The 26,340-nt window shown below is 42.5% G+C and overlaps 2 protein-coding genes and 1 long non-coding RNA gene across 16 annotated transcripts in view; 1 reads left to right on the plus strand and 2 right to left on the minus strand.

The window, feature by feature from the left end:
- LOC111558340 overlaps nucleotides 1-11,216 on the plus strand; it is a 38,587-nt gene extending 27,371 nt beyond the window's left edge. Inside the window, exon 6 of the long non-coding RNA XR_006591982.1 lies at nucleotides 10,379-11,216. This is a non-coding gene — a long non-coding RNA (uncharacterized LOC111558340). The remainder of the gene's footprint in view (nucleotides 1-10,378) is intronic.
- Nucleotides 1-26,340, minus strand: part of SELP (selectin P) — a 1,134,746-nt gene that overhangs the window by 67,805 nt on the left and 1,040,601 nt on the right. The gene's annotated exons all lie outside the window — the stretch shown is intronic.
- On the minus strand, nucleotides 2,000-23,367 carry SELL (selectin L). 3 transcript variants are annotated; one of them, XM_045048378.1, is made up of 10 exons: nucleotides 23,211-23,367; nucleotides 22,286-22,367; nucleotides 19,688-20,074; nucleotides 18,651-18,758; nucleotides 14,466-14,651; nucleotides 13,092-13,277; nucleotides 11,395-11,523; nucleotides 8,793-8,819; nucleotides 7,452-7,470; nucleotides 2,000-2,890 (listed from the first exon to the last, which is right to left on the minus strand). In XM_045048378.1, exons 1-8 carry the CDS (start codon nucleotides 23,223-23,225, stop codon nucleotides 8,806-8,808), a joined length of 1,107 nt encoding a protein of 368 aa, XP_044904313.1. In that variant the 5' UTR covers nucleotides 23,226-23,367; the 3' UTR covers nucleotides 2,000-2,890; nucleotides 7,452-7,470; nucleotides 8,793-8,805.

Consider the following 26,340-nt stretch of genomic DNA (forward strand, 5'->3'; position numbering starts at 1 on the left):
CTTTGGGGAAAAGACAAAATGAAGATACAGTCAGCTGGAAGAGAATAGGATCTTTGAGAGGGAAGAGGATAGACGTCTAAAGGATAACTTTATTAATTTTCCAAAGTATGATTTGGATATGAAGATTCTTACCTGACTCCTTGTTTCTCATTAAATCACCATGGAGCTAGGTCTGTTTCAGACTGTGCCAAAGAACAGAGCACAGTCTTGGGGAGGTCAAGGGGTGAAAACTAGGGCATACGAGGGAAGTGTGTGACACTCGGGTGACAGATTTTTCTTATCAGAGCTAAGGTCAAAAAATTAAATATCCATTTAATGAAATGTTTCTGCAGGAAACTAAATTATTATGGCCCAGGCTCAATGAGCTCTGGTGAACAAATCCAGAGGAATGGATAATTCTGTGTCCCTTGGACCCTTGTCAATTTCATAAAAGCTGGCGTTCTGGGTTATGAGAGAAAGGGGTTATTTCATTGAATCTGGGGCACAACTGTGTGAGGAAGATAATGGCAGCCCCATTTCATAAGCAAACCAGAAATTCATTAACCATGACTTGGAGGGTCACACCATAGAGGCAGAGGCAGGGTTCCCACTGAGTAGGACTGACTCCCCAACCCGTGCCCTTCCTTCTGTGTCATCCCAGCAAGCGTGCAGGTAGCAGAGCTGAGCTGTTGTGAAATTCGGAACGCTGGGTTCCTACCTGGACACAAATGAAGGACCCTCTGCTTTCTAATCTCAGGACAAGTTCTCATATCTGCTTCTGCTCGGGGCCTTGCATAAAATCCAGAATCCTACACCACGAAAGCATGACAGGCAAGATTTGGGTGGAAAACAATCTCCATTTAAGGTTCAGTTCAGAAAACAATATCATACCTGACTCAACCGTTGCAATAACCATGCAAGGTAAACAAGGCATCTTTCATTCTTATGTTATACGTAAGGAAACAGGAAACCAAGTCTCAGGAAGGTCAAACTCAAGGTTTTGGGGGAAATTTATCTTATGAACCCTTATTTATTTTCTTATGAATGCTATGAATCTTTGTTTAAGGATATAGCACGAGATAATTCCTAAGATCACATCGTAGCCTTAGGGTTTAAATAAAGCACTGTGTTTTTCAACGTACGCACGTCTTATCCCCAGGAAGTAACCACCATGTAGGCTCTTTGATCCTGATGTCTTAGATGAGAAAGACCTTGCAATCAGGGCTGCCATGTGAGTCTGTGCAGGATGGGCACTGTACAACTCGAGGGGATGTATCTTAAACTACATGAATGTGAATGGGATAGCCTGGATTTATAGCGTACAACATGGGGAATTTTTGCAACAGCCCATGTTATAAAGCAGAGTCTGAGATGGACTTGAGAAAGGAAAATATAATCAGCACCAAAAAAATCATTCTCATAGCGTGTACAAATTTGTATGAAAGCACTATTGGCCATGGGGCAGAAAGGTGTCTCCAACTAGGTTTTACCAGGCCCCTAGTCTCTGCTGAGAAGTTAGCCCTTGACCTTAGATGAGCATCATGCCATGGAGAGAGGGTTTTCTGCAGCTTATATCGACAGTACACCATAAGCTCTTCCTGACTCATGTGAACACACATTTACTGAATGTCAAGGAATAAGCTCGACCGTCCAGGGATGTGACACAATTTCTGCCTTGAAGCAGGGAAGAATTTCACTGGGAGAAAACATACCATGGAAAATTTCTAAATAACAGATTATGTAACATGATTTATTTATTATTATTATTATTTGTTTATTTATTTATTTTGGGAGCAAGAGAGAGAGAGAGAGTACAGGAGAAGCAAAGCGAGAGCAAGAGAGAGAATTCCAAGCAGGCTCTGTGACGGCAGCCCAGAGCCCTACACGGGGCTCGATCTCACGAACACAAGATCATGATCTGAGCTGATATCAAGAGTCGGTCACTTAACCTACTGTGTCGCCCAGACGCCCCGTGGTAAAATTTTCTTTAGAGAGACTAAGTACAAAACTGTATGTTTAAAAAAAAAAAAAAAAGACTATTTAAGCACAAAACCTAGACTAATCTTGCAGCAGGAGGCCACAGGTTTGGACTAGCTGTGACAAGACTAGTATGAAAGACTAGTCTTTCTGGTGATGTTTCTGGGGATGTTTCTTTAATAAAAATATAGTGGTCATTTTTTAAAAGGCACCGAGTACAAGATGTTTCGGTGGATCTAGTAAAACGAGTAAAACCAAAAGCCAAAAAACCCAAAAAACCAGTGCAGTCTCGCTGTCTCTCTCTTCTCTCTTTTCGTTTGGTGCCCATGAGATGCTATGTGTGGAAACCAGCCAACTGGGAAGAGGGGATGGCCGAAGAAGGTGGGGGAGGCCGGAGGCAGTTAAAGAGGATGGCCTCCATTTACAGAGGAGGTGAGGCTACCGTGCACATGGCAGGACCTTTTCTGTTCGGGGCAGAACCCCACTACTTTGCTGCCGTTGGAAAGCGAGGACAACATCAATTTGATGAACTTATGTCTAAGGATGGACCCCTACAGGAGACTGGAGATAAAATGTGATTTGCATCAAAACCGAGCCTGTAGGTGCAAGACAGAGAGCACAATAGGGCATCTTTTTATTCCCCAGCAATCTTCTCCCCCCCCCCCCCCCGTGATCTCGTTTCTCCACGAAAAACAGAGTAACAGAGTGCGCTATATAAACCACAAGGGGGTGGGGGAGGGGCGCAAAGGGAGCAGAAACTGCTGCCGGTTCCTCAGAGATCTTTCCAGGTGCACTGAGGGCGACACATTCATCTTCAGGGCAGGAGACACCACCGCGCGATAACTTTTCAGGGAGGGATTTGGGGGATCCGGTGACGCGTTAGGATCCCGAGAATTTTCATTTACAGAGGGTGCTTTAATACGGATCGTCCACGCTGAATGGAAAACAAGAGAATGTAAATTAAAGCCAGGACCTTAAACATTGCAAAATTTAACAGCGTTCGTAGTAAAGGGCGATATTCGGTGTAAAAGTCGGAAGAGGAGTGAAGAAAATGCCTCTCAGGTGAGTTGGACGAGGACAGGACGTTCACTCAGGCAAAGGAAGAAGACGAAAACCCTAAAGCAACACCTGTCACACTTGCTGCTGCTTGCCTCCCAGAGGCGGTGTTAAAAGGCAGATTCCAATTCGGTAGATCCGGGCGGTGCCCCGGATTCTGCATCATCCCTCCTCCTGCTGCCGCTGGTCCGTGGGCCACACCTGGAGACCCTTCTGGGGGCACAGGCTTTGTCTTTAGATCAAATGAGTACGAAGGGCATTTGGGATAGATTTTGGACGATGGAAGTCAGTGAGCAGTAGAAGACGACAATGCTCAAAAGGAAAGAGAAATTTGAGAAAAATCAAAACTCATGAAAGGTGTGGTGGTAATTCTAAATGCCTGATTCTGGAGGGACGTGATTTAGGGAGGCAGTGACAAATCTAGTTTCATGACACAAATGACACTGTGTGTGTGTGTGTGTGTGTGTGTGTGTGTGTGTGTGTGTGGCACAGTTGTCTCATCCTTGGAGGGGAGGGGGCTAGGGGTAGGGGAAAGGGAACCAAATAGGGCATGTCTTAATAGCACCTTTCAAAAGGGAAGCAGATTCCGAGACTCTGCTGTCATGATGAACTGCCAGGGTAAACCACAGTTCAGCAGCTGCAAACGTGCTTTTGCCAATACAGAGATAAAAATGTTTCTGAAAACAAAATTTCACATATACCCTCCACTGAGGTTGGCATCGTATCTTCCTGTGTATCTTGGGTGTAGCTTTTACCCAGGCAGAATTTAGACACTAGAAACCAAATGAGGTGGTAAACAGAACCAGTTTGCAGAAGAGTGAAAATAACCCGGCAAGAATTGAAACCACAAATGCCCCAGGAGCTGGTCATTCACCAGCCAAGACCTAATAAGAATGAACACAAAAGACTATGAGAGCTGGCTGCAGAGCTTAAAAACAAAAAACAAAACAAACAAACGAACAAAAAAACCAAAAAAGAGCTTCAGTGTTTAATGTGATGGTTTTCATTTTTACCTTTGGCTTGTTCTAGAAACACCACTCTGCCTCTTCCATCCCACCCTTCCTTGGTGCCATTACACATGGTTTCAGGGTGAAATCATTATCACATCACTACGGGAAGCAGGTGTCTGGGACTTAGAACTCTTATCATTGGAGTCGAGAGTCCTGAGTTCTAGAAGTGTAAGGATTAAAAGCAGGATCTTTGGATCCACATGGGTACAAATCTCAGCTTTGCCATTTATTCAGTGACCTCAGGCTAGATATTTTACTTCTCTTTGCCTCTCTTCCTTTACCTGTAAAATGAGGATTTGAATAGCACCTCCCCCCACCTACAAGCTGGCAGGCGATATTTAATGATTTCAAACATGCAAAACTCACAGAGAGGTGTGCAACATGGAATTAATGTTTCATAAATGTTTATAATTATTTTAGCTATGTCACTCTCTCAGGGCCCATGGGAAAGTTATTCATTAGCTCAGTTATAAAGAGAGTGAACATCACGTCCGTGAAGATCCTTTCAAGACCTAAAATTTTATAATTCAATGAGGTAAAGTCACCTTGATCAATAAATGAGAGGTGTTGCAAGGCATCTGGGCAAATAATACTTCTTTGCTTGGTCCTAGCATCGGGTGACGCATTTGAAGACCTATATCGATGGGGCCAGCCTTCCCTTCCAATTTCTGTTTATACCTCCTGTACACCCTTGGCTCTTGATAGTTCTAGCTGCTGGCACCTGAACGTGCTGTCATATCCCTGCTGCCATACCATGCTTCCATCATCTCCTTGTAGTCTGTCCTCCCTGCTTCTCTCCATACCCACAAACCCTATCCATTCTTCAACCAGGGTCAACCGTCTTTATAAGATCTTCTGTGATCACCAAGCTTCTTCTATATTGACAAAGTCCTTTAACACAGAGTTCGCCAGTCATTACTATACTCTGCCTTATATTTTTCTGAAAATATATAATTTTTTTATTTTTCTGTCTTCACCACTCAACTAGATGATAATCTCCCTGAGGTCAGGGTCATGGACTTACTCCTCTTGGTGTCTCAGTCAAGCTTAGCATTGTTCCAACACAAGAGTATTTAATAAAAAAAACTACTGATTGATTCATTGTCAAAATCAGTGAGCCGTTAAACTTCATACGGCAATTAGCTGAATGTGGTAATTCACTTAATGCTAATACTCTTCCTGTCAGCCTCTCTTCCTGTCCCCCAAGGTTTTCTAAAAAAATTGAATTGATCTGCTTCCATCTAGTGGCAATTAAAAAGTAAGTGGTTCCTGTGACCAGAAAACGGCTCGGGGTGGATTGTGCCAAAAAAGACTTTCACTCACTGGGTGTGAGCATGAAAGAAATCTTTACATCTTGTGGATTTCCTGCCCACAGAGATAAGGAGCCCAGCCCAGAGAAGGGTCTAGGACCCCATCTACACTGTCGAATGGAAGATAGGGCACTAAAATAAAATAGAATAAAAGGACATCCACTGACCCGATTTCTTCATCCAGTTACCTTCCTAAGGATCTCATCTCCTAGCCAAGCTTTTTAAAAAGAGATGGCTTACATTTTCTGCCTCAACTTCCTCATCTCCACTGATTCCTCGACACTTGGCCACGAGAGTTCCTCCGTGATCTCGACCCTGACAACAGACTCTGCAGATACCCTTGTTACATCTAGTGGGAACTCACTGGTTCTCCCACAGTCACTCGAAACCACTTCTGTTTCCTTCTTTCCTTGGCATTCATGACCCAGACTCTCCTCATCTTCCTTCTGCCTCTCTGGCAACCCCTCCCCGTCTCCTTGTCCTTCACTGACTTGTTTGATATAGATGCTACCCCTGTTCCTGCCCTCTCTCCCACGTCCTCTTCTGTTCTCCCGCTCCTTGCTCCTCACTCTCCCCAGATGACTGTACCTGCTCCCGAAATAGCAGCTAACCTCAAGGGACGTGAGAACCCCCAAATCCACTCTCTGGCCCCTGGATGGCTCCTCTGATACAGATAGAAGCAGTCAACTGGTGAGCCACAGACACCTAAAGCTCAACACCGACACAACTGAACCCATGACCTTCACTTCCAAAACCTCTCATTCTTTTGTGTTCCCTTTTCAGTAAAGAGTATTGTATTGATAGTAACCATCTGCCAGTCCCCGATCGTTCCGATGACTTCTTTGATCCTTCTCTCTCTCGCTTAGCCAATTAATAACCATATTCAGTTGATTTCACCTCTACCTCATGAACTAACTCAACCTCACTGCCATTTCTCTAGATAAGCACCATCAGCTTTAACTTAATAACTTTAAATGCCTCCAAAACAATTCTTTGTCTCCAGAGTGATCTGCAGAGTGATCTGCAGAGTGATCCTCATAAGATGCAAATGTTAGCCTGACATTCTCCTGCTTTACCCCAAAGACCTCAGGATTAAGTCCATACTCCTTCAAATGGCTTATAAATTAGTCTATGATCTGGCTCATGTTGTCTTATGTCTCCCCAGTTTCTCTTTTGCACTCAGAGCTACAGCTCACTGAACTCATAAGAACTTCTTCACAACAATTTGTGGTTGGTAGCGTGGTTGTCTGAACAAGCAACCAACCTTCTCAGGGACCATCTCGCTTCTTCCAGCATTTTAAAGGAGCTCGGTTTTCTAACTGGGTGCTCAGTGTGCCCCCAAAGCCCCATCCCCATCATTCTTCTTACTTATATTCTCCTTCTCCAAGTCTCTAAACATCTGAGAAACTGAAGAAATGTTTTGCCCTCTGCACTTCTGCCAGACGGACCATTGCATTTTCACATGTTTGCATCTCTTCTCGGTCTCTTCCTCCAGCTGAAAAAAATCTGAGGTTTAAGACCAAGCTAAAAGAATTGCCTTTTTGGGGAAGCCACAGGTAGAATCAATGTTCCCCACCTCTTCCACATTTCTGAAGGTCAGTGCTAATCAGAGTAGTAGTCATTTACCTTCTTGTCCTAGGCACTGAAGGCCTGGGGTCTAGAATGATACCTTCTCAGGGCGTGGGACTCGTTAATGTCTCAATAAATCCTTGACCAATTGAATGTTTCCTGAATACTGTATTTGGTATTGCCCTTACATTCAACTGGGACAAGAAGAGATATGTCATAGTGCTTCCAGTCCTCTAAAAATTTTTTCAGAGACAATCAGAAAGAGGTCCCTTCACATAACTGCCCTTTCTCAAGAGGGCTCTACTTGTTCATTCGTTCATTCCAATCCACCAGCACTAAAACAAAACGACTCACACACACAGACTTCAAAAACACAGCTTTTAAGGGAGGCTAGTGGATTATCATTCTATACGGAAATTTCATTTGAATGAGACCCCATGTAAATAGTTACTAAGGAGTTAAGGTATCTAGCTCTAACAGGAAGTATCTCAAGGAAGGTAGAGAAAAGATCAACAGAGGCGGAAACTTCTCACTGATGAAACTTACTTACCTTTCCCGAGACTTTTTACCTAAAAACAGAAGAAACAGAAAAATACCATCAGCAGATGTAGACAATTCTTTTTTTTTTTTCTTGGTAAGTAAGAGAGAAGGCCAAGTCCCACTCTCAAAACTGTCTTTTGAAATGTATTATACATTCGTTGGGTGGACCCCACCTGTGTAGAAGGGGGTTTGAGATGTTGGCTTAGTGTTCTAATTCAAACAGCGGTAGATTCTCAGACGTAATAGACCCACTGGGACAGGTGCTTCTCAGGGTTCTGTTCCATCTTCGGTGCTGATCACAAAGACAGCAGCCTAGCTTGACTTGCCTGCCTGTCGGTTCCGACACCCCCATACCCGTGTTTATCCCTTCCCCACCTGCCATCTCCTCCCACCTGCGGGTTCCTCCCTAACAGACTTAGCTGGTAGCATCGTAAGAATATGTGTCCCTACGTCTCACACCACCTTGTCTGCAGTGTGCCTCTGATTAGCTACTCACCCTCTGAAGCCACATCCCTTCATCTGTGAAAGGGGCATGGTAATTACCTCCCTCTCATTGAGTTGATAAACTAAAATGTATTCAAAGTATTTAGGCCAGGGCCTAGCACGTGGACAGTGCCCAATTACTGTTTTTAAACCTTTCAAATGTTAGAATTTACCATTTTAAACATTTCTTCCCAAATCCAGCCTGCTGATGACATGGGCTGGATGAATTTGAGCAGGGAGAATGAAATCTGAATTAACCTCAGAGGCTGTTTGTTTATCTTAATATTTTCCTTTTAGGAACAACGAAACACATACCAATACATGAGCAAGAGTCTGTTCTTACTGAGAGTTCTTTTCGAAGAAAAAGGAACTAAGGGCATGTGTTCAGTTTCGTGCCCTGTTCTAACCCTGTGGGTTGTTGGTTCAGGTGGGGAATTCTTCCAACCAAGAGAAAAAAAAAAATAGAGCCTCAAAGACCAGTGGTGTTAGGAGGCCTGTGTGAATGGGAGTCTGATCTCTGATTCTGGCCCCTGCTGATAACAGGATTTGGGAGATTTGGCCTAAAATCACTGCTTCAGTTTTATTATTCATTATGTCATTTCTTTCTTTCTTTCTTTCTTTCTTTCTTTCTTTCTTTCTTTCTTTCTAACAGAGCCAATGGTGATGACTCATCTGAGAATGATTATCTAGGGGAACAGAGTGTTTCTAGATAAGTCTATGCAGAGGGCACACATTTCTAGAGCCTGCATTTATTTCTCTTCCAGAAGAAAGGAGCTAAAGTCCGGATACCAAGACAACTAGGGCAGGGGCCAAAGTACAGGTTCTGAGGACAGGATAAGAGTCAGGATTCTGCTGAGGAAATATTCACCTGTCCTCCTTTTTCAGCTTACTGAACCTGAAACACAACACGTAGGAAATTCTCAGAGTTGATGACTACCACATACATGTGGACTTACTGTTCTTAACTTTTTTTTTCTTGTAAATGTGTCAGCTACATGGTTAGAAAAGCTCTGAGGGGTTAGCCCGGGAACCTACCCATCACTCTTAACACTGTTTCTATAGGAAAAACATTCTTCATGTTTCAAAGAACTAAATTACAACTAAAATCTTTGGAAGACAGAGCCACTTGGAAGTTGGAAATATCGGAAGATGTTCCACAGATGAAGACCATTGAAATGCTACATTAAAGATACCCTGACTTTCCTACAAAGTCAGTGCTCTTTCTGGGGCTTCTGTTCTCTTTGCTGGCATGAATGTACCTAGCCTAACTGCCCGTTATCTGTTTCCTGTTTGCCCCACACTTATTCCCACAGCAGGGGCATGTAGTTTTCAAGTTATCAGTTTGAGATCTTGTACAGAAATGACTCCAAGGTAAAAAATTTAAAAACAACCCCATTGCTTTCTCACCACTGCTTATAGAACCACCTTAGCCAGCTAACCCCCACCCCACACCCTGCAGTTAAATACATGTGACTGCATTCTATTCTTTTGATTCTACTAACATTTCTTTAAGTTTTGTTTTCATTTATTTTCAGAGGGTGGGGGGAGGCAGAGAGAGGCGAGAGAGAGAGAATCCCAAGCAGGCTCCATGCTGCCATTACAGAGTCCGATGCGGAGCTCGAGCCCACAAACCATGAGATCATGATGTGAACCGAAATCAAGAGTCAGAAGCTTAACTGACGGAGCCAGCCAGGCGCCCTCTCTACGAAAATTTATTAAGAGACTTTGGAATTTGGGGATATCCTCCTTATTAAGGTGACCCACAGCCCCAAATCCTCAAAGGTTATTTAGATACCAGCCTCCTATCCCAGAGGCCAGCGTATAAATGCGCACTGCATTTTCTACCCCTCAGTTCTGTCACCATCACCCAAGGCAGGAGGGAAAAAGGGATGACTGGGGTCAGATTTTGAAGTCTCAGTGGAAAGGATAATCAATGGTGGGAGAAAAATCTCATTCTTCCCTTAGTGGAATACTTAAGTACTTAGTCTCATATTATAAAATGATGGGACCCAATCTTAGCAGAATTTCCAACAACAGGGGCAAAGACATTTTAAACTGCTAATAATGAAGTTCTTGCACATCAACAGTGACCGCTTCCATGGTCTTTCTGGGTTGGTTATAAAACTAACCTAGTATCCCGATTCTTAAATTTGGAATGAAAGATTCCAAAGATAGTAGAAGACCATTAGGGATTGGTAGGTTCTACTCCTGCAATTGGCAGTGGGGATGGGTGAGGGGCAGCCTTTATATACCATGTTCATTGAAGAGACTCCATACTAATTAATTGATGGAAGTAAAATTAAAATGTCAGTCAACTGACTCCGGAGAAATGCAACACCGAGCATTTGGTTAGCAGTTGTTTTGAGATCACTGATGGCCTCTGAACTTAAAGCAGGGATGTCTTAAAAGCTGCTTAATGTCCATGAATTTCATAGACTTCAATGTTTCTGCCAGGCGAATTTGGACAAATGTGGCAGTGCACACCCAGGACCTACCACAGACTGTGGATCTGTAACCAGGAAGCCAGTCCCACTCTAAGGTTTGGACATCCTCAGGAGGGAGGTGAGGGGAGTAACACGGTTGTTTTTCCCTGGTGGCGTCCCATGTATTGTTCCAGGTATTAGCTTCTCAAACAGCTCTTCTTATACCCTTTGCTTCTCCAGGCCAGAGCGAGCGAAGGGAAGCACAAATACACAGTGTATTTATTTAGAGCTGTGACCTCAGTGAATACACACTGGGGAGAAAACCAGGGACAATGCAATTCCCACATGTCAGAAGCCAGACAGGCACATGGCTCAGGTTTTGGAGAATAGTGCCTTAAAAACCTCATTGGACCTTAGATTCATTTTCTAGTGGAACTGTAGCACTGAGATCACAGGCATGCTGGCTCCTATGGGGACAGAGATTATGCATCCTTTTTTCAGAACTAAATAAGAGCAAAGAACCATTAAAATGTCTCATTTGTCTATTAGTGCACTAGTGAGGTGCCTTGAAGACAGTAGGCGTTTTTAAAAGGTTTGTCAGATGAAAAGCACAAATCAGCCACCTTGTTTTAATGAAAGGGTGTAGGGGCCGTTTCCCACATCCCCAGCAATGATGTCTGTAGAACATAGAACTTGGTATCCTGCTTCAGTTCAATCTAGCAATCTTAATTTCCTGTGGGTTTCTATACTTTTATCCACTTTGCTTTTGTTTCTAATTATTTTTTCCGTGTTTATTTATTTTTGAGAAAAACAGAGAGAGACAGAGCATGAGCAGGGGAGGGGCAGAGAGAGAGAGAGGGAGACACAGAATCCGAAGCAGGCTCCAGGCTCTGAGCTGTCAGCACAGAGCCCCACGGAGGGCTGGAACTCACAGACCGCGAGCGAGATCATGACCTGAGCCAAAGTTGGATGCTTAACCGACTGAGGCGCCCCTATTTTTATCCACTTTGAGTCGTATTATTTCCGTATGAAGGCAAACTCACATACCTTTCTTTAATCTTCTTGCCAGCCAAATGATAAATGCCAACCCAGAAAAAGCAGTAACCATGACTGCCACCGGAATGAAGAGAGGGTTATAGTTACCCTCTTTGATCATTGAGAAACTCTGGTCCACTTCTGAAAGAGAGATCAGTAAGGCACATAGCATGAGGCCGCAACATTATATCCTTCGCACCATCTCATGGCCTTAGCTTTTGTTCCTCCTTATGTCTCCCGGTAACAGTCCATTTGATGCCAGTTGATGGCTGGGGAAACTGGCATGGGAAGGACCATGATGACTCTGCAGCAGAGGCAAAGACAGGACAAGTTTCTCTAGCCCAGTGCCTATAAAATTCTTAATCCCTAGATTTGCGATTCACAGAACTCCCGGAAGAAGTACCTAAAAATCTGAGTAAGGGGTCACCATCGTATTTCTCTCCATGGTCTTGTTCAACAGTTGGGACTCTGCTGCACAGAGAAGACCTAAAACATAGAATATGACTTCAGGAAAAATAACAGCCGGTCATCTTAACCAGGTGACATAACAGTCAAGGGAACCTATTAATGCTTTCCCTTTGAAGCAGTTGGGAACTGCTGTTTACATGCTGTTTACATGCTGAGGACCTACGCTGAACTGTCTTTCAAATGATGTTGTCCTACTACATAGTCCCTCTTCCTTCACAAATAAGTAAATGGATCCACCTGTACCCTCTTGTAAGAGTGAACGTTTGGGAACTTTTATTGAAAAAATACCAATACGAAAAAGTCTATCTTCCGATACCACCAATTAAAGAAACTTATTTTTGCACGTTAGCGTAGGGTTTGTGTCCCCCATTCTTTGTGTTACTTTGACAAAACCTTTCAAGGTGCTTCCATCCCCACACCCAAATATATCATAGGAAAAAGGCTCAAGTTCCCAGACGATCCAAAGAGAAGGCGTCTACAGGCTCCATGAGGATGAGGAAATGGACACTGGCCCAGCCTTAAAAGGAAATGTCCCATAAGCCTGATACACAATCCTCCCCTACAGATCCCATGCCTCCTCCCCAGTTCCCTCCCACACTCCCTGGCCCTGGGCCATACAGAGATCAGCTTCTCTGGTAGTTTCTACTGATCCTACCACTTAAAAACTTTTCCACTGGTAGAGATGATCTCAGGGGCAGACATGAGTAGCTATTCTTTCATAAGCTAATTTAATGTGCATTTATTTAGCAACTTATTTAGCACAGGCACTGTGTCAAGTGGAGAGTATATGGAAATGAGGAAGACAGTCTTTCTCATACACAGATGAGGGAGGCATCGGCTTAGTGGTAATTGGTAAGTATACACTATTTGGGGAATTAGGTGGTCACTGGGGACTTTTGTAGAAACGTTTTAATGGACTAACAGAAGTGAGATTTTAGTGGAATGGAAGAATGCATAAGAAGTCAGAAAATAAAAGAAGTAAGTCAGAGACAGCGCATTTAGATGTTAAGAGTTGAGATACAATGAGTTAAAAATTGGCTGAAAACAGAAATGACAGTCATCGAAGGAAGAGGCAAGAAGAGCCAAGGATTTTACAGTAAATTAATGTGAACAAATTTGTTTTTAAGCCATATAAATGTAGCAAAATGAAAACTTTAAAGTTTAATCTATCTTTCCCCACCATCTTCCCATCCAGCAGCTCCTTCTGTAAGTTGTCAACACATCGGGGCAAACTTACTCACTTTGGCATATTGGACTAGGGCTTGACCAGATTCCCGATGGTCCACAAATAATTTTTCTCTCCCCGATTAACTCAGTTCCTTCCAAGCAGTTGAAGGTACATGTGGACGTAAAGCTGAAGTTGGCCAGGGGGTGACTACAGTCCATGGTTCCCAGATCGGGTGCCATTAGAGGCTTACAGGAAGTCGCTTCCATGAAAAAGAAAAAAGCAATATTTCTGAGTAGAGGCCCTCTTTTCACCAAAGGTTTTTAGCCAAAGCTGCTCCACTCAACTGTGGAAGCACCCAATTGAATCTAGACATTTCTAAATTCTAAAAATTAGTTCTGATAATGTTTCCAGATTTTATACTCTTGAGAATGATGGAGATTGTGTATCAGAGGTGAAGCCAGGAGCACTGAAAACCCTTGCGGGTGGGGAGGTGGGGAGAGGAGGGGAGAGTTGGCTGCTCCAGGCTGCTGCTCCAGTCCTGGTAGCTCTCCAACACTTCCTGGAAGTACTACATGGCCTTGGCCTCAAGAGTGCTTATGGAGTATCCTCAGTGAACGTAGAGAATTCCCACCCTTTCACTTGATCTAAAGCAAGCAGTGTTGAAAAACACCCCAATTCTCTGAAGCAACTCACTCAGCTCTTGTAAAATTCAGCAGGTTTGACAATTTAATTCAATGATTTCAGTATGACTTTGATAGTTGTTTTTAGAATTAAACCACTTAAAATTAGTGCGTCAGATGCATAAATGTAGAAAACGTAACCAGAATTTCACAAGCTCAGATGTCACCAGTTTTCTCCTGTACAGGGATAGTCTTTTTAACAGCTAAGAAGAAAAAAACCACCATATTTAAATGAAAAAAAAAAGATCAAGAGACTGTGTTTTTGTTTTTCACAGCAGTTGTTATTCCCCTGAGAGTTTATAGAAGATGAAAAGTAAAAAATGATTTCAAGAATAAACCAAATAAAACAATCAAAAAAATTCTACACCCTGAGAAGGAAATTGGTTGGTGTTAGGTAAGACACCACATAAAATAGGTGTTACTGAGGGGAGAGAACAATCAACATTTAACTGAGGTTCATCTGGACTATGTGTGCTATGACGATGAGAAAACTAAAGTAAAAAGTACACTATAATCACGCTGCATATTACTGAAAATTATGTATGTATCACGAGATGGTTTCAGAGGTATTTGGTTGTTGTTTTTTATTTGTGGTTTTTCTTTTTGATTTGAGTAACAATAATCCCTTTCAAAAGCATCATAGTATGGTCTAAGTTAGATTAAATTATGTTCCCAAAAGGACAGAGACTCCTTACAAGTCTCTGCTGCATTTTCTCAGTTAACCCAAGTCAGCCATGACAGAGCCTCTAGTCTGAAGACTTACTTACTTTGACAGGTTGGTTCTAGAGATGACCAGTTTCCAAAAGGTCCACAAGTGGTTTCCTCAACCCCAATGAGGTCTGTGCCCTTAGAGCAGTTGAAGGTACACTGAGAGCTGAAGCTGAAGGTTCCCACGGGGTGACTACAGTCCATGGTACCCAGATCAGGGGCCTCCAGAGGCTCACACTGAACCACTGCAGTAAGAAAAAAAACAGTACTGGCTAGTGTGGAGAGCACCTGGTGTCTGGGTTTGAATCCTAGCTTTGGCACTTGGTCACCAAATGCCTTTGCACAAAGTGAACTAATCCTTCCAGCTTCAGTCTCTTCATCTATGAAAGAGGAGTCATGGTAATTGTAATAACTTCCTAGAGTTGGTGTGGAGAATAAATGATCTATTGTAAGTCAAGGACTTAGAAGTGAACTTGGCTCATAGGAAGTCCTAATTAAACATCAGCTGGTCTTCTTCTTATTGTTGGCATTATCTGAGAAGATAATTGTTTGTGTTTATTTATTTTGAGAATGAGAACAGGGGAGGAGCAGAGAGAGAGAGGAGAGAGAGAATCGTGGGGCTCGATCTCACGAACAGTGAGATCATAACCTGAGCTGAAACCAAGAGTCAGATGCTTAACTGACTGAGCCACTCAAGTGCTCCTGAGGAGAGACTTATTAAACCTAGATAGGTTTAAGTGGGAATGACCAGCTCAATTTGGAAATAATTGTGACATCAGAACTCCTAGGTAGAGTAGAGTGCTGGGAGCAGGAGGTGTGGGAAAAGTGTGGGGAAGCTTTAGGAAGCATCTTGGCCTTGATCCTGTTTTCACCCTCTCCAGCTCGGCTCCAGACCTTCAGTTCTTCTGATTTTGACAGCCCTCTCCAGAAACTGTATCTATTTCCCTGCTCTGACTGGTGGCATAGGAGATTGAATTGAGCCTTGGAAATGAGTCTTCACATCTTTAGGCCCCACCATGCCATTTGAGCAAATATTTCAACTCTTGTATCCTATTCTTTATCCAATTTGAGCCATTGTGGTGACCTTGCTTTTGAGATTTCAATGAAGAAAGGACTTAAGGAACTGGAAGAATTTTTATATTTTCCATATACAGTACAAGTCCAAATTAAATTATGTTCTCCAATTCTATTCATGACTACAAGCAAGTGCTTTATATACTTCAGGCATAGTCTCAATCTGACATATTAAATTGTAAACAATACTTACTGACCTCAAGCTGCTGCTCGTCTACCAGGGGATACAGATAAGCAAATAGATGACTTCAACAAATGCGGGATAAACAAGAAAGAAATATGCGGACGGGGTACTTAGCCTATCTTAAGGTCCAAAGAAAGCTTTCTGGAAAAAAAAAAATATCAATCCCTGAACTATGTCTTAAAGATGAACTGGTCTGTTAGCCATGTGCAAAGTGAGAGAGAAAGCCACGAGCAAGTCAATGAAATACAAAGCACATATGAAAAGGGTGGAGAACTACAAGCACTTTGTTGTTACATGGAGGAAGGAGGAGGAAGGGAATATGTGAGATGAGATTAGAAAGAAAGGTAGAAGCTAAGAAAAAAATGCTTTTATCTTTTCTCTTTGATTTAATGAGTTCCTACTGTATATCAAGCATTTCTCTATGCCTTGAGGAGTTTCGATTTCATCCTATAGGACAAATGATAGGTAGAAATTGAAGGGTGGATATACGTGTGGTATTTGTTTGATTGTTTTTCGTTGATCAGCCTGCCTGTAGCATGAATAGTATATTTAAGGGGAGCTAATTTAAAGCTGTGGAACTCGCCTAAGAAATGAATCCAATAGTCTAGAAGGAATGAGGGCAGTAGTAGCGGAATTGACAAATGGGAAGCAAATGAGAGAAACAGTAAGTTGTTAAAATGAATAGAGTGTTACTTTGCATAAAAGTAAGGGGAGGTGTAAGAATTTCATACCAGAGCACCCATATAAATGGTGGTGCCTCATACTGAGATAAGAAATACAAAAAAAGAAAGCTGGCTGGGACGATTGATTTTACAGTCCTTTGGGCATCCCAAAAGATACGCTTAGCATATTTGGAGTTTGGGGCTGGAAATGGATTTGTCAGTCCAAAGCTCACATGAATCTGTGAGTCCACAGAAGTTGGTAAGAAACCTATGAAGAAACCCAAGGAGAAATGATTATAGGTAGAAAGAAGACCAGAAAAGAGTGAGAGGATGAAAGCTAAGACAGAAAAAAGAGTAAAATGTTCAAAAAGGAGTGAAATGGGCATGCCAATGTTATAAGAATTAAAAAGTTAAGGATCAGGGGCGCCTGGGTGGCTCAGTTGATTGAACGTCTGACTCTTGATTTCAGCTCAAGTCATGATCCCAGGGTCATAGGATCAAGCCAAACATCGGGCTCTGCACTGAGTGTGGAGCCTACTTGGGATTCTCTCTCTGTCTCTGTCTCTGTCTCTGTCTCTGTCTCTGTCTCTGTTTCTCTCTCCCTCTCCTACTCTTTGCCCTTGATTTTGCCCTCCCTCCCTTACTCTTTGCCTTTATTTTATTTTATTTTAGTAAAAGAGTGCACATGAGCAGGGGACTTATGTGCACTCTTCTTCTAAAATAAAATAAAATAAAATAAAATAAAAATACTAAAATATTAAGTATCAATAAAGAAATAGTAAAAAAGAAACTTCAGGAGTGGTGTGAAGGAAAGTATTGGGTAGGAATTAAGTGAAATGACTTAGACTGTCACCAGTTGGTTGACACTTAAATTTATTTTGGCTTCAATTCTTTATTCTTTACAAACATTGCTTTTCTCTTCTTCTAATTTCTATCCTGTGCACCAGATACTTCAACCATAGTTTTGAAACTCAACCAATAACAACGAAATGATTTGATGCTTCTTTCAGTAGTGAGCTGACTGGGTCAAAGACTCCTTAACTTTGAGTCTACGTACTCTTTCCTTTCTGTTTCTACCACCGTGACGCTGAATGATTTCAATAGACTCCTACTGATTCTCTCCATATTCTTTCTTTTAAATTTTTTCTTACATTGATTTATTTTTGAGAGACAGAGCACCATGGGGGAGGGGCAGAGAGAGAAGGAGACACGGAATCCGAAGCAGGCTCCAGACTCTGAGCTGTCAGTACAGAGCCCAACCCGGGGCTCGAGCTCACAAACCATGAGATCATGACCTGAGTCGAAGTCAGACGCTTCACCGACTGAGCCACCCAGGTGACCCTCCATCTTCTTTTTTTTGGTTCTCCAATCCATATTATGCATTGCTTCTAGGAAAATTGTCCCAAATGCAGGTGTCAAGATACTAAGTGGGTTCCCATTATCCAATAAAGGCCATATTCTTTCATTAGGCAGTTAATTTTCCAGCTTATACCTTGCTTTCCATCAAAATAAATTATAAGCATATATAATTTCCACTAGCTAATTGCAAATCCTTCGTGGACAGAATCTATAATAGATTTGTCATTGTATCCCCCAAAATATACAGCCCAAATAAACGTGTTGGATTTATTACTATGTCTCTGACCTATATTGTGTATCATTATGTGAACTTCTCTTTTTTCTTTCTTTCTTTTTTTAATGTTTATTTTATTTTTGAGAGAGAGACAGAGCATGAGCAGGGGAGGGGCAGAGAGAGAGGGAGACAGAATCCGAAGCAGGCTCCGAGCTGTCAGCACAGAGTCCGATGTGGGGCTCAAACCCATGAACCGTGAGATCATGACCCGAGCTTAAGTCGGATACTCAACCGACTGAGCCACCCAGGCAGCCCGTGGACTTTTCTTTTCAGCCATGCCCTGTCATGACTTTGAGGCTTTACATACAAAAGCTAGATTACCTAATGGGTAACTCACCCTCCCAACAATAAATGGCAATGTTTCTTTCAGACTTCCGGGTTCTAATGAGTCCAACCAATTTGCTGGATTTGGGTTCCCTAAGAACAGGAATCTACCATGCTTAAAGCTTTTTTCCCAACTCTGTATTCTCTGTGGCACTGAAAAAAGACTTGCTAAGAAGTGAATTGAAACTTCATGCTGACTTATGAAATCTTTCAGGAAAGGCAACAACATTGTGCAAGCTTATCCTTCTGATAAAAACTTCTCATTTCTCAGAATGGCTAGTATTGTTTTGTCCCTATCGACTTCTATAGGCTACAATAACCCCTGTAAGTTTACACAGAAAGAAACAAAGACAGAAAAGGGGCTTACCAAATTGACACTGGGGCCCGTAGTACCCAACATCACAGTTGCAGGTATAATTATTGATGGTTTCCACACATTCTCCATGGTTGCTGCATGATGAGGGCTGACAAGAAGCTTTAAAGGTGGGGGATGAAATAAATGATTTGAACATGATTACTTCTTAGTACTCAGAGTCATTTCTTTGGATACAGATAACTCTTTTGGCTGAGACTACTTTAATAAGCAGGAAAGGTTTATTTGTACCTTCATAGCATTTTTGCACCAAAAGATAGGTCAGGATTTTTCTATTTATGTCATATACTGGCCATATAGCTACAGACATATACTTAGAATGAATTTACCGACACCAACATTCTCTAACATTCTGGGGAAACTCACTGATGTACTTTGAACTCTTGGAATTATCTTGTTTTAAATGTCATAAGTACATTAAGTGATGGCCTATCCCCAACCATTTCTGCAGTATATTTGACAATCCCTCTCTTTTTAGAAAGTACTATAGAAAGGTTAAGAAGTTCGAACTTGTTAGGTCAGTAGAGAGCCCAATGTACAAGAGATCAAATTAACTATGTTTCACTGATGAAATATGACTTGGAAAAATACCGTTTGGGAACTGAAAACAAATTTTCATCCTCCACAGATAACAAAACATGGCAGTATTTCATTATATAGAATTATGGGAGATTAGGCCAAGCACAAAACATGAGCATAAAGCCCCCCACCATAAGCAGGGAGGAAATGAGGGGGCGTGTGAGCCTGAGCTCTTGGCCAGACCCACATCTCTGTATCCGCTTCCCTGCCTCACTTCTCACATGCATTTGTCATATTGATGCAGATTGATTTAAAGATGCCACTTTTGGGTGTTGGACCCAGCCTCCCACACCAAACGTGCACAGAAGTGACATGCTTTTATTCTATTTTTATTTTTGTTTTTTCGAGAACCGGACTTACTTCCAAAGGTACCAGAAACTGCTTTCTTCCCTAACCCCCCCACAACCCCTGGGATCCACGCCACCACTCTCCCCACTCTGGCCGCCGCCTACCTGTGTAACAGAGGGCTCTCTTCTGCTTGTGGCAGGAATCATCATTCCATTTTCCCGCGTCTTTGGCCCTCTTGATGTAAATCTCCACACAGTCTTCTTTGGACTTCTTGTTGTTCGGCTCTCCCCGTCCCCAGTTCTCCGCTTCTTTGGTAAGAGACTTGTTGGTTCCCACCCAAGTCCATGTTCCCCCTACCTTCCGGATTCCTATCCAGTAGTAATAGCGGCTGAAGGGAAGCGTCTGCTCCAGGTATTCAATCTCCCCCTTGTTCTGGATGGCAACTAAATCTGTGTAATTCTCTTGGCAGAACTTTCTAGCCTTTGCCCAGTTCATGGGTGTTTCAGAATAGTGGTAAGTCCAGCAGTCGGTCCCGTGACGTGCAAGGAAATCTGAAAGACATCAATGCGAACTATGCGGGCTCACAGTCATGGCTGGAAAGAATCTAGAGCGAATCCATGCTGGGCCCGCCACTTAGACGTGAAGAAACCGAGACCTCAAGGGTATATAGGTTACCTTCTCAGGGTCATAGAATCGGTCATTTGCAGATTTGAGGTAGAACCTAGACCTTTGGTTTCTATTTACTTTTCATGGTAACATTCAATACTTTTTGTGCATCGCTCTGTTTTAGATAAATCTGGTGGCTTCCTAGATTTATTTTCATAACTTTTTTCTCAAAATTCTTCCAAGTGAAATTCAACCAATGTATTTTAGAAATTCTTCTTTCCTTTTCTATTTCTATTAATTATATGCAGAAGACTTACTATCCACTTTTTTATCCTGGGATAATTTCTTAGAAGCCAATATTTATGTTTCTACTAGAGAAGAAAATAAGGACAGGAATAACAGCATACTTTTAGTTATCTCTTCATCTCAAAAAGATAATCTTCTACCACAGGAAGAGCTGCTTCTGGGAAAGCCTTAATACATAGCCCAAGCCTTATATATGTAACTATGTTTTTGGGGTTTTTTTAAAAAGAATAATTTACAAAACCAAATGATGCAGTATTATGAAATTGATTTAGATCGTGTTCTGCGCGCAAAGATACCCAGCGTGTCTAGTGACCATATGGGTGCTTCGAATCTGAGGACTTTAAAGAAACAAAACCAAGAGGTGCCTGGGTGGCTCAGTCAGTTAAGCATCCGATTCTTGATCTCAGCTCAGGTCTTAATCTCAGGGTCATGAGTTCAAGCCCTGAACTGGGCTCCACACTGGGTGTGGAGCCTACTTAAAAAAAAAAGAAGAAACCAAAAACCAAAAACCAAAAAAACCCCAGAAACACACAATGACTTCGTGGTAGCATATGCCATTCTAAGCACGGTATGATCTATGCGAAACACTGTTCTACCGTTACGGTAAATATTTTCACAGCCATAAACATCTACTGCGTTTCCACTGTGTAGGGCAAAAACCATAGAGAAATATCAAAGAGAACATGGATCCAATTTTTATAGTCTCCTAAGGACTCCTCCTGAACAGATGCAAAGAAAACATAATTAATCTTGATCAAATTAAACATATCAGAAATGAACAGAGAACTGAAAAAAAAAAAACCCAGATATGATTAATGAGTAAATAGTGTAATAAAATAAACATTTGGAGTGGAGTTTTGAAGGAGCATTCTACCAGAATATATGTTCGCAGGAGAAGAAATCGTTCTGTTCGGGGGGTCTCCTCAGTGCTAGAACAGTGCCTGCTACGTTGCAGGGACTCAGAAAATGTTTGTTGAATGAAATGAGCACTAGCTTTGCAGGTGACATGAGGCAGACGTGGTGTAAAGAATGTGTGAGGGACAGAGGAAAGCACATTTGTTTGGCCAGAGCTGAAAATCCAAGCTAGGGGGTAAGAAGACATTAGCTTACTTAGGAATGGGAAAGCTCAAAACAATTGCTGGAGAGTCTTCAAGAATCAGACATAAAACTTGTCACACCAATGGGAGAAGAATAAAAAAAAGAGGGGGGGGGGGCGCCTGACCTTAAGGAGCTCACCCTTTAGTTGTAGAAATGACACTGATGTACACTAAACTACTGATAAAAATAGGAAGTACCGTGCTAAATATTTGGCACAGATTGGGGCGCCTGGGTGGCTCAGTCGGTGAAGCGTCCAACTTCGGCTCAGGTCATGATCTCACGGTTCGTGGGTTCAAGCCCCGCGTCGGGCTCTGTGCTGACAGCTCAGAGCCTGGAGCCTGCTTCAGATTCTGTGTCTCCCTCTCTCTCTGCCCCTCCCCTGTTCACGCTCTGTCTCTCCCTGTCTCTCAAAAATAAATAAATGTAAGAAAAAAATTACAAAAATAAATATTTGGTACAGATTGCAAATGCGCCATCAGATATTTCTTAATTGACTTTATTTCTTCATAATTAAGACTTCAGTGGTATTATTAGGATTTGGACCCTGCAACAAGGGTGTGGCAGGTTTAGGAGGTTTCTGGGCTGTCACTAAAGGTGACAGGAAGGAAAAGATGTTCACAGAAGGATAGAATTAACAGCTATGTACTTAATCATCTTCCCTGTGACTCCCAGTGGAGTGCTCCCAGTGGATATTTAAGAAAAATAAACGTAAGTGAAAAAGGGCTTAGCAATATATCAATACCGTAACGTACCACAACAGAGCACTGTCCAGACCCACAACCTGAAGACATTCCATGAGTCCCTCTGAGCTCTCTGACATTTCCATGGAAATACCTGCAAAGAAATTTATAGTTAGATTTATATTCTTAACTCCCAAGTTTATAGCACCTTGAGGAGATGGCTACGACTCTCTTAAAGTTCAAAATAAAATACATATTCTTACTAACCTTGCCTGAAGTAAGAGGTTTCTTAGATGCGCATGAAAAGGTAGCATTAAATTTGCTTCAAAACTGACTCAAAGTTCGTTCTTTCTTTCTTTCTTTCTTTCTTTCTTTCTTTCTTTCTTTCTTTTCACGTTTTAGCCTCAGGTTGCTGATTGTTACAACTCTGATTTTTTTTCTACATTTAAGTAATTTTTCTACTTCCCTTCTGCTGAGCTATTAGATGAAACTATTTGATATTGAATATGTATATTTTTTAAAGTGTTTTTGGATGCTTCATGAACTATTGATGTCTGAGATTTAAATGTTAAAATCTTACACTGGATTATAATGGTTCACCGCTTCGAATACTTAAAAGAATTAGATAGCCAGACACCGATAAAGAAAAGCAATTCATTTTCTTTCAAGTAAAAAAGAAACACGTTTTGCACAACCCAAACCACAAATGTTCTGCACACCTTAAAACTGTATTTTCTGAACTATATCACTTCTCAAGTAGCCCCAGTGTTTAGCTGCGAAAGTGCTCATTTCAACAAGAGAGTACTTCCTCAAGACTCTCACCAGAAACGAGTCAATGAGGAGAAATCAGCACATCTGAGAAGAAAAATTCTGGGAGCACTCTTTAACTCAGGATTTTTAACTCTTGGCTTTGTGAAAACCAAAAATGAACTCTGCCCCTGCAGTCCCAAGGGTTTCTCTCTGAGCATCTGGAAATCTCTGAGGCTGAAAAGCTCACCTTGGCTTTGCTCATCCCTTCTTTAGTTCTTCCGGACTCCAGCCTCTCAACTCAGCACCAGGGCGTCTGGGTCCTTGCCCACGGCTGGGCTGGGCGAGCTGTGCTTCAGGAGGCTGCGTGGAGTGCCACCAAAAAGGCTTGCTTTCTTTCATTTCCCTGACTCAGTCTCACATCCTCCTCCTCCCCTTCCCCTTACCTTCCCCCATCTCTTCTCACTCCTCTTTCCCCACCCCTTTCCTAGTCTGGCCTCTCTCATACCCTGAGAAAAGTAGAGCTGCTGACCATTGTTGATAGATTCTCTTCTCCTTCCCTCCTACCATTTTTTCTTCCATCCCCTCTCCCTTCCTTCCTTCCTTCTTTCCTTCTTTCCCGTTTTCCCTCCCTCCATCCTTCCCTTTTATCTTCCTTTCCTCCCTCCCTCCTTCCCTCCTCCTCCTCCTCCTCCTCTTTCTCTCCTCCCCACCCCCCATCTCTCTCTCTTCTCTTTTTGAATAAGTACTGCACTTAACTCTTGGCCATCCATGGTAAAGGGCCCCAGATAATTAAAAACATCACGCAATGAAAACAGCATTTCGGACCAAATTTGTTCAAATTCAAATTCAAGTTAGTTAGCATACAGTGTAGTCTTGGCTTCAGGAGTAGAAGAACCCAGCGATTCAGCTCTAACATATGACACCCAGTGCTCATCCTTAATGCCCATCGCCCATTTAGCCCATCCCCCATCCACCTCCCTTCCAGCAACCCTCGTTTGTTCTCTGTACTTAACAGTCTCTTATGGTTTGCCTCCCTCTCTGTTTTTTTTCCTATTTTTTCTTCCCTTTTACGATGTCTGTTAAACTTCTGCTCACCTGACAGGTTGACGCCTAGTTCCTTCTCCCTCTTTCCTTGCTCGCCCCCTAGTGGAAGTCCTCATTAATGGCACCTCCTAAAGTTAAGCTCTAAAGAGAGCAAAGCAGCTCCACCTTTTTACCCTAAGGAGTTTGGGGCCCTAGAGTACTTTTGTGGGTTTTTTTTGTGTCACATGTGAAGGAACTAGACTTCATATGAAGTTAGGACCTATATTATGGAGGGCAATGGAAAGTAAGAGTTATGACATAATCAGATTTGTATTTTTTAAAAGACATCAGTAACAACGGCAGTAGCCATAGAGCTCAACCCTCCATATGTATCACCTTATTTAACCTTTAGGAAGGTTAAGTACCACTATTCACCAGCAGGCACTGTCGTTGCCCCCATTTTAAAAGAGTCTCAGAGAGCTTAAGAAAGTTGGGCTTAGTCCCAAAGCTAGTAAGAGACACAGCTGGGGTTTGGACCCCAAGCCAGTTGGTTCTGATGCTCATGCTCTTGATTATTAGGCTGCACATCGTCTGCCAGGAGCTTGGAAGACAAGCTGAAGTGGGGACAAACCTGGAGCCAAGGAGCCTTGTGAAGTGCCAATATGCCTACTGTTATGCCCGAAGGAACGTCTAGACTTGTGTTTCTAAGTCTTCTTCAATTCTCCCTTGACCCTTGCCCAAATCAGATCTTCAATCACAGCGCTTCCCTGAGACTGCTCCCACCAAGGTCCTCCCCTTCACTAAAGCCAGCACAACCGACCCTCTGTTCTCATCTTATTTCACCAGTCAGCCCCTGGTTTTCCTCCTACTTCATGGACTGTTCCTTCTCTGTTTCGTTTGTTGATATGCCCTCATCTCTCCATTTTCCACGCCTTAGCAGTTCTCCCTTCACTGATGTGGTGATCCAAGCCAGCCTCTTAACTTTGAAGAGCCATCTAAATGGTGATGAGTCCCAAATTTGTATTTCCAGCCAGGACTGTTCCCAGCCCAATGCCCACTGGATATCTCCTTTTAGTTGTTGAAAAAGCCTGTCAAATTTTACATGTGCCAAACCGAACTTCTGAATTCCTCTTCCCAAGCCTCTTGCTATCTCTCCAAGTTATAAATCCATTCTTCCGGTTACTTTAGCCAAAGGCTTTGGAGTTAACTGAGCTCTCCCTCTTCTTCTGACCAATCACATCCAATATGTTAGCAAATTTTATTGGCTTTACCATCAAAATATTCAATCACTTCCATTCTATGATTCATTGAGACCACCATCATCTCTCATCTATATTATTGCAAAAGCCCCCCACATCAAGACTCCATGTTTCTACCCCTTTCCTCTTATGGTCTGTTTTCAACAGAACAATTTAAGTGATTTAGTTAAAATGCATATCATTCAGGGTCCCAGCCAGAAACAGAATTCGCCCCTGGTGAGTGAAGCCTTCACCTGCTGAAGAGCCTTTAGTAGAGAGACCACTTACGTAGGCTGGGCAAGACTAAGAAAATAAACAAGAGAAAATGAAGCATCCAGGGACTGGAAGTAGCAGGAAGCAGCTGTATCCCTGGGACTGAAGATTCAAGGGAGGAGACAGTGTTATCAGAACCCAATGAGAATTGCAATCCTACAGGAAAGGCTGCCCATCAGGAGCTGTAGTGGAAGAGAGTTGCAACTGCTTCTAGAGAGAATACCCAAGCAGGGAAAGGCTGAGTAAGACATACGCTGACCACTCTCTCCTCTTTCTCTTTGATCTCCTGTAGGGCCTCTTACTAGTCAAACCAATCAGGCACCAGCCCACCAGTGATGCAGTCTGCAGGAACCAGCCTCCTGGGACATAGGGCAGGGAGGCCTGAGAATGCATGGATGGTGAGGGAGGGTAGCCAAGGGAAAGAAGATACCCAGCACGAGAGAATACAAGTCAGACCATTGTTCTGCTCAAACCCCTCCGGCGGTTTTCCAGCCTACTCAGAGTAAAATCTAAAGTTCTCACATTGGCTCACAAGCTCTTACATTGGTCAGGTGCCTGCTTCCTAATCATTTTTGTCCTCCGGGGTTCCATTCTTTTTTGGAAGCTCAGCTATTCATTTAAACAGGTTATTATAATCCACCTGGAAATGCAAAAGATCAGAGCAGTAGAGTTTTCAGAATATCAATCCTCTACATTTTCAGAAGCAGAAGGTCCAGCATTCAATAAATGTCAATTGAGCCAATGGATGAATAAATGGATAAACGAACCCCTTTGGGGTCATAAGCTACAAGTGTCTTTTTCTTTTACTAAGAAAAGACTTTATATCTCCTTTCTTTTTTTTCC

The sequence above is a fragment of the Felis catus genome, chromosome F1 (assembly GCF_018350175.1).
Source record: "Felis catus isolate Fca126 chromosome F1, F.catus_Fca126_mat1.0, whole genome shotgun sequence".
Lineage (NCBI taxonomy): Eukaryota > Metazoa > Chordata > Mammalia > Carnivora > Felidae > Felis > Felis catus.